We start from the raw sequence: 9,366 nt of genomic DNA on the forward strand, positions 1-9,366 counted from the left end.
CTTGGCCAGATCTTCATTTGATGGCCCTTCAACTTCTAAAAAAAACTGACTTCACACACTCTTACCACCTCTATCCTCACTCTCTCGAATTATATAAGGAAAACACAATTGATACAAATACATGGTTTCATGAATCAATTATGATTCTGAACCAGAAATCTCTCAACCTCTCCTAAAAAATCTCTTCAATTCCTCAACAACCCCTAAATCTCTCAACATCCCTAAAGGATAGATCTTTATCCCTAAAACCCTTCAACTAATTAAATTCCCTCATATCCTTTTATTAAATAAAAAGATATTTACAAAAATCCTCACCTTCTCCTATTTTATTCAAATTAATTAATAAAATATTAAAAATTATCACACCCCCTTTTAACATATTTACAAAATAAAAAAAACGCCCTTGATGCTCCTGCATCACCTGCTCACAACGAAAGAAGTTTTCTCTGTAGAAGATATTAAGTTTGGGGTTAAGTGCCTTACTAATGGGAAAGCTAAGGACATTGAAGGTTACCAGGCGGAAAACTTAAAAATTGGAGGTCCTGTCCTCATCCCCCACATTCACAAGCTTTTCAATCAAGCAGTCAAGCAAGGGTTCCCTAAACCTTGGATTGAGAGCCTCATTATCCCTATTTTTAAAAGTGGGGATACAAATAACCCCTCTAATTATCGGACAATTATGATCAGCCCTCTCTTAGCCAAGTTATATGGTAGTATTTTGGAAAAGAAGTTAAGCATATGGCTTGAAAGTGAAGGTAAGCGAGCTAAAGGCTAGGCAGGTTTCAGAAGGCATCACTCAACAATAGACCACCTCATTACGCTTAGGATCATTGCGAAGGAATGTCGTAATGATAAATCCAATTTATTTTGTTGCTTTGTGGACTTTAGAAAGGCTTTCGATACGGTTCCTAGATACAACCTTTGGAATAGATTAGAAGAGCTAAAGGTTCCTCTCAAGTTGAGAGCTGCCACTATAAGGTTATATGAGAATGTAATTGCCAAGCTAAAGAGCAATGAGGGGTGGTCGAAAGATATTAAGTGTAACATTGGAGTTAAACAAGGTTGCCCCCTCTCCCCTACCCTATTTGGCATTTACATCGATAAGCTTGAAGGCTATTTAGAGGAAGCAGGATGTGATGGCACGATCTTAGCTGGGATAGTCGTCATCCTTCTTCTCTATGCTGACGATATTGTTCTTTTGGCAAGGTGCCCATCTGATCTTGATAAGCAACTCAGGCTTCTTAAGGATTTCTGCTCTACCATGGGTATGACTGTTAACACTGACAAAACAAAAGTTATGATTATAAAATCCAAGAAGGACACTTACGCTAATTTCATGTATGACAATAATAACTTGGAGGAAGTGTATTCTTACAAGTACCTAGGAATTGATATTCATCACAAGCTCAACTGGAACCATAGCATTGAGAAAAGGATTAATGGGGGGTGGAAAGCTTATTTTGGTCTTGAAAATAATTGTAAAACAGCAAACCTCGTAATGTGGGATAAAAAGAAGTTCCTTTTTGAAACTTTAGTCACTCCTGTTATCTTATATGGCTGTGAGGTTTGGGGTTGCAGCATCTCCAGAGAATCATGGAGAAATATTGAGCAAATCCAGAAGCGTTTTATAACTTATAACCTGAAAATTAAAAGTAATACACCCTATCTATTCTCCTTATGGAAGCAGGTCTTTCCCCTATTGAGAGCCTAGCTATGATTAGGTTTATGTTGTACAAGCACAAACTCAATAATATAGACGATCACAGACTTCCTAAGCTAGCTTTAAATTCCAGCCAAAACCACCTAAGGCTCAATCGGGGGTGGCATAAAGACATAAGGTCCTGGTTAAACTATTGGGAGATCAACGAGAATGATGCATTGCAAAACATAAATAACATTAAAGATATTGTTACTTCTAAGTTCAAAGAAAAAATGTGGTGTGAGAAAGATTTAGTGGCTAAAAGAAAATTAAGTTATTATAAGAAGGTCATCAACCCCACCCTAGAAGATCAAAAGTATATCTCTATTTTAACTAGCTCAAAGAAGAAAATTAATATAGCAAAGATTAGAATGAATTCTCATGAGCTCCATAGTGAAACAAGTCGTTGGGTAGTTCCTAAAACGCCATGGATGGAAAGAATATGCCATATATGTGAGAATAGGAACATCAAAGATGAAAACCACTTCCTCTTAGAGTGCCCCGCGTACAACCACATTAGATCTCAGTTTCACAATCTTTGTTCCAATACTGACCTTCCTAGCCTTTTACAATGTCAAAATTATAGTGAGCTCAGGGGGCTTCTCTCCAAGCTTTTTGAGCATAGGAATAAAATCTTAAATCAAAATAAATAATTTGTTTCTTTAGGTCCGATAGACCAATGTTTGATCACAGCAAACGTTAACCATCATCATCATTAATTTAATTTATTTAAAATATAATTTTTTTATAACTAAAACAACCCATAAATATATCATATATCACTAAATTATAGTGTACAATTATATTATTCATATCTTATGGTACTCTCTTTACTTACTAAATGAGCAAGAACATTTTATACTCAATAAATTACCAATACTATTTGTGTTTATCTATTATATTATATATTAATTTTGATATAATTATATTAATTAAATAAATACTAAATTTAATTTAATTTAACATTTATTTATTATTTAATAATATTTTTAAATATAATATATAATATATAAAATATTTTATATATATAAATTAATTAATATATTTAACGGGAGGGTCGTTACCATAAAGTTCATATTTTTTAAGGTTTCTAAGATGAAGACAGATCTTGCATTCTTTAAGAGGTGTAGAGGTTTCTAAGATGAACGCAGATCTTGCATTCTTCCATAAAGTTCATATTTTTTAAGGTTTCTAAGATGAAGACAGATCTTGCATTCTTTAAGAGGTGTAGAGGTTTCTAAGATGAACGCAGATCTTGCATTCCTTAAGAGTTGTAGGGATTCGTCAGTTGTAACCTATTTCTTAGATCGGTTTCTTCATCTTATCCTGAAGATGAATCACACCACACTTGTTGGTACAAAATCTTCAATGTGATTTCTTCTGAAAAATATTTTATACATTAAAATATAAATCACACAAAAACTTAAATTAAAATATAAATAATTAATTATATTATATAATAAAATTAATTTTATTTAAAATATTATGTTACCCATTATTAACTCAAATATTATTCTTTATTAATTTTAATTAATCATAACGTGCGATCAATCCACTTAATCTAAATTATGGCAAAGTTATTGGTTGAGAAACTTCTATTACTATTTCACAAACATTAGTCTTTCTTAATTTTAATTAGTTATAGCGTGCAATCAATCAACTTCATTTAAATTATGTTAAAGTCATTTGATTTAGAATTTTCTATTGTTCATTATTCTTTCTTTGTCATTAAATTTATGTAATTATAACGTGCAATCAATTTAATTTTACTTATTTGTAAAATTGAACATTTACATGTAATAACTTGTAGTCGTGGTTACATTAATTTTATTAATGCACTTCTCTATGCTAGCGGTTACCTTAATTTTATTAATTTCCTTAATCCTTGTAGATTATGAAATAACACTTGAGGACGTAATTAATTTCCTTAATCCTTGTAGATTATGAAATAACACTTGAGGACGTGGTGGTTTACTGTTGAGTGAAAACCAAGAAGAATGAATGTCCGCACGGCCGTGGGAAGTGCAAGTGGACATATTAGGACAAAACACTGGAACATCGATTTTGCAACAACCCAACAACTAGGATTCGCTGCCTTTTTTCCTAGCGTGGTGGACTCCTCTCACTGCTTTTTTTTAACTACTTAATGGATTTAATCTAATCAGAATTTTTTTATGAAAATTTCGGTAATATTTTGAAATTTCCGATAAAATTTGGTAGGGATTTTTGTAAATCCAAGTTACCGTTGTCAAATTTCAAGATTTTGACTAACCCAAAAGTTGTGATGGTGCTGAATTCATTTCCACTATCAAAAACATGATTCAAATGCTATTACTACAACCAAATTCCACCCACTTTTAAACAAAATTCCTTAAAAAAAAATTTACCCAAATTCAATCCACTTTTAATCATCCACAGAAAAATTTCTTGTCATTTTTTTACCCAAATTCAGTCCACTTTTAGTCGTCCAAAAGGGAGGAGGAATGCTACTCTGCTACTCAATCTCTGGTAGGGAGCGCCAACAACCTAGACTCTCCCCCTTAAAATTTATTATAATATTCCTTGCTACCTGCGATGAAAACATTGAGCTATTATGACACGTAATCTTAATTTAATAATGTCGCCCACTCAACCTTATCGTATTCGTTCCTGCGAATGCAACAAATAACTACTACGAACGAACCAGACATCCGTCATCCGTCCAATGAATTCTTGCAATGGGATTAGTTCACCAAATTCTATGACAAATCAAAAGGAAAGCCAGTTGAACACACAAACATGGCAACACATCCTCAGTTTTTCACGCCAGAAGCTCCGAGAGCGCTCTATATTAAACTAGACCAATTTGCTGTTTCCAAATATATCAGTTCCAGTTCCAGAGGCAGTTTCCAGTTATGGTCATGGATTCAATCTTTGACAGCATTGGGCACGGTTATAATCAGAAAATTCAAAGCAATATCATGGAGGAGGGAGGTGACAGAAATTTGTTCTCGTATAAGGGTCTCCTGTTTGTGCCCGCTGTTTTTTTTCAGCTGCTCAAGAAAATCGCGGGGCTGGATGCCTTGGATGTTGTTATTGCCGTGACAGGTTTCTTGATTGTGCGCTGTATTGCGCAGAGAAAGGGCGCGCAGGGGGGACTGGTAGTGTGGCCCGTGGTGGGCATGCTCCCCTCGCTGCTTTTTCATATCAATGATGTCTATGAATGGTTCTCGGATGCCGTTATCCGCAGCGGCGGGACGTTCATTTTCAAGGGCCCGTGGCTTAGCAGTCTCCGGGCTGTCATAACCTGCGACCCTCTCAACGTCGAATATATGCTCAAGACGCGCTTCTGCAACTTTCCGAAGGGACCATACTTTCGCGACGTGGTGCGCGATTTGCTCGGCGACGGGATCTTCAACGCCGACGACGAGCTCTGGCAGCGGCAGCGAAAACCCGCGAGTATCGAGTTTCACTCCCTCGGGTTCCGGAACCACACGGTACGGTCGCTGAAGGAGCTCGTGCACGCGCGGCTGTTGCCTATTCTGGACCACGCCGTGACGCGGCCGGACGCGCCCATAGACCTGCAGGACGTGTTGCTGCGACTGACATTCGATAATGTGTGCATGATTGCCTTCGGCGTGGATCCCGGTTGTCTCAGACTCGGCCTCCCGGAGATACCCTTCGCCAAGGCATTCGAGGAGGCGACGGAGGCGACGGTGTACCGCTTCGTTACTCCCACGGCTCTCTGGAGAGTCATGAGATATTTCAACATCGGAATGGAGAAAAAGCTGAGCAATTCTCTGAGAGCAGTAGACGATTTTGCAGACCATGTCATAGAGTCCAGAAAAAGGGAATTAGCAGAGACCATGACAACCGATCAGCCCGGTGCGGATCTGTTGACCATATTCATGCAGCTCAAGGACGACAACGGGAATCCATATTCCCACCGTTTTTTACGCGACATCTGCATTAATTTCATTCTAGCAGGCCGCGACACTTCTTCCGTGGCGCTCTCCTGGTTCTTCTGGCTTCTGCACAGGCACCCCCAAGTCGAGCAGAAAATCATGGCAGAAATCAGAACCGTTTTATCAAACTCCAGAAATCAAGAAAACATTGAATTATCTGCTGTCATTTTCACAGTCGAAGAGCTGAAGCAGATGCATTATCTGCAGGCCGCGTTGTCTGAGGCTCTGCGGCTTTACCCCTCCGTGCCCGTGGATCACAAAGAAGTGTCCGCAGACGAGCGGTTCCCCGACGGCACTAGCTTGAAGAAGGGCACCAAGATATTATATGTGATATACGCCATGGGACGAATGGAGAGCATCTGGGGCAAGGACGCCAGGGAGTTCAGGCCCGAGCGATGGCTGTCTAGAGAAGGGAGATTCATGACCGAGTCTGCTTACAAGTACACTGCTTTCAATGGCGGCCCCAGGCTTTGCCTCGGCAAAGATTTTGCCTACGTCCAGATGAAATGGGTTGCGGCTTCTGTCATCTCCCGTTTCAGGGTCAGGGTCGTTCCTGGGCATCCTGTGGTTCCCAAGCTGGCATTGACAATGTATATGAAGCATGGCTTGCTGGTTACCCTGCATCCTAGGGAACCGAACAGCGGTGGCTAAATGCATAGGGACGGTTTTCGGTAAGAATAAAAGTTTTAGGGTTTTACAGGGTAGGGTAAGGTAAGTATAATAGGGTTTAAATTATTCTTATTATATTCGATTGACCGCAATAATTGTGTAATGTTTTTTTCTATTATACAGTTAGCCATGGGCTCTCTTCTTTCTATTGTTTTTCTGTGTTTCCTAATAAAGATTCTCTCTCAGACACGATACCAATGACACTGATAGGTTGGTACGTGTTTCTCTATTTGATTTTAGTTAATTGAAATATTAGTTAAATTAGAATTTTAAATATTAATTAATTGATAATCGGATAAAGTATGAGGTAAAATGGAATAAATCAAATTAACAAAAAAATATCAATTTCACGATTATTTTTACATATTTATTTAATATAATTATAAAATATTATACAAATTATACATTATTATTATTATTCATTTTTAAAGTCACAGCTAAGCTAGACACCAAATTTGTGTATGAGACTCTTTTGTTTGTGGGACAAGGGACCCACCTCAAGGCAGCGATTTGACTCCAAATTTGTGTATGAGACCCCTTGTTTGTGGGACAAGGGACCCACCTCCGCGTAAGATTTGACTCCAAATTTATGTATGAGACCCCCTTGTTTGTGGGACAAGGGACCCACCTCCACGCACCTATTTGACTGTTATTATACAAATTATACATTATTATTATTATCCATTTTTAAGGTCACAACCAAGCCACACACCAAATTTGTGTATGAAACCCCAAATTTGTGTATGAGACCCCCTTGTTTATGGGACAAGGGACCCACCTCGGTGCAGCAATTTGACTCCAAATTTGTGTATGAAACATTTGACTCCAAATTTGTGTATGAGACCCCCTTGTTTGTGGGACAAGGGACCCACCTCCCAGCGATTTAACTGCTATTATACAAATTATACATTATTATCATTATCCATTTTTAATATCACGGCCAAGCCAGACACCAAATTTCTGTATGAGACCCACCTTGTCCAAGGATTTGACTACTACTCCAAATTTGTGTATGAGACCCCCTTGTTTGTGGGACAAGGGACCCACCTCCGTGTAGCAATTTGACTCCAAATTTGTGTATGAGATCCCCTTGTTTGTGGAACAAGGGACCCACCTCTGTGCACCGATTTTACTACTATTATACAAATTATACATTATTATTATTATCCATTTTTAAGGTCACGGCCAAGCCAAACACCAAATTTGTGTATGAGACCCACAAATTATATATTATTATTATTATCCATTTTTAAGGTCACACCCAAGCCAGACACCATATTTGTGTATGAGACCTACAAATTATACATTATTATTATTATCCACTTTTAAGGTCACGGCCAAGCCAGACACCAATTTTTTATATGAGACCCACAAATTATACATTATTATTATTATCCATTTAAGCCAGACACCAAATTTGTGTATGAGACCCCCTTTTCCAAGGATTTGACTACTACACCAAATTTGTGTATGAGACCCACAAATTATATATTATTATTATTATCCATTTTGGAGGTCACAGCTATGAGACCCACAAATTATACATTATTATTATTATCCATTTAAGCCAGACACCAAATTTGTGTATGAGACCCCCTTTTCCAGGGATTTGACTACTACACCAAATTTGTGTATGAGACCCACAAATTATATATTATTATTATTATCCCTTTTTAAGGTCACGGCCAAGCCAGACACCAAATTTGTGTATGAGTATCCATTTTTAATTTGTGTATGAGACCCCCTTTTCCAGGGATTTGACTACTACACCAAATTTGTGTATGAGACCCACAAATTATACATTATTATTATTATCCATTTTTAAGGTCACGACCAAGCCAGACACCAAATTTGTGTATGAGTATCCATTTTTAAGGTCACGGCCAAGCCAGACACCAAATTTGTGTATGAGACCCCCTTGTCGAAACACCAAATTTGTGTATGAGACCCCCTTGTCCAGGGATTTTACTACTACACACCAATTTGTGTATAAGACCCCCTTGTCTTGAGATTTGTAATTTTAATTTACAAATATCAAATACATTTACTAATATAATTATTTAATTTTTAGTTTTACTTATTTACGTTCTCTAAATATAAATTTATGTACTAATAAATAATTAGTAAATTATGTAATAAAAATTAATTCGTAAATTATTACTATTTGTGATTTATATATATCAACTGTACTAATTTTATTCACTTATTTTACTAAATTTAAAAAATATTTATCCATATATATATATATTCTCTTAAACCCTCCGATAAGAACAAGGACATGAAGCAATTGAAAAATATAATGTGATAAATAAAAGGGCACCTACCCCCTATGATCTTTATATCATCCAACGACGCATGGGCATATCTACAAAAGTAGGACACCTATCTAACGACATGAGGTGGCTTCTGTTTGCTTTTAAATAGTGTCCTTTTAATTCACTACGTTTCAGCTTGTTTTTTATAATAATGTTTTTCCCGGAGAACACGTTTAAGTCAGAATGATAGGTGTGTAGGTTCACCTTAAAATTATTTTACATACAGCTTAATTTTTATCAAAGCAATCAAGTTATTTTATATTCATCATATTATTTTTAACGGAAGCCAGCAAGTTAATTAAGTTATTAATTTATTTTTATTTTTTTTTTAAATGAAAGCAAAAGAAATTTGGGAGTACTTTCTCATATTTTTTTAGATGGTACTCTCAATCTTGATTATGGGTCAAATTTATGATAACCAAAAATTACTAACAATATCAAATAACTTCATATTTATTTTGAGTTAATCCTTGGGACTAAGTTGAATCTGAAATAGTAATGTGGTAAATTCAAAGCTAAATGCATAGTGGTGATATTGATTTCGGTAAGAATAAAAGGTTTAGCAGTTTACAAGGTATGGTAAATATGCCTAAAATTATTAGTATGTGCCTCACTAGGGACTATAGAAAATTATTAGTATGTGCCTTTCTAGGGACTATAGCAAGGTCAATGTTCTTTGAATTTCCATTTTTTTGTCAAGTTTTTGCAATTTTAACCAAATTTTCTGGAAAATGTTGAA

General features: G+C 36.4%; 1 protein-coding gene across 1 annotated transcript; it reads left to right on the top strand.

Annotated features, from left to right (window-relative positions):
• The first annotated feature begins 4,597 nt into the window (after positions 1-4,597).
• On the top strand, positions 4,598-6,460 carry LOC149153854 (cytochrome P450 86B1-like). The gene has a single exon (XM_089439039.1). The coding sequence runs from the start codon at positions 4,600-4,602 to the stop codon at positions 6,292-6,294; it is 1,695 nt and encodes a 564-aa protein (XP_089295165.1). The 5' UTR covers positions 4,598-4,599; the 3' UTR covers positions 6,295-6,460.
• Positions 6,461-9,366: the final 2,906 nt, after the last annotated feature.

This window comes from Pinus tabuliformis, chromosome 9 (assembly GCF_031772625.1).
Source record: "Pinus tabuliformis cultivar Carrire ecotype Pingquan chromosome 9, CPIR1, whole genome shotgun sequence".
Lineage (NCBI taxonomy): Eukaryota > Viridiplantae > Streptophyta > Pinopsida > Pinales > Pinaceae > Pinus > Pinus tabuliformis.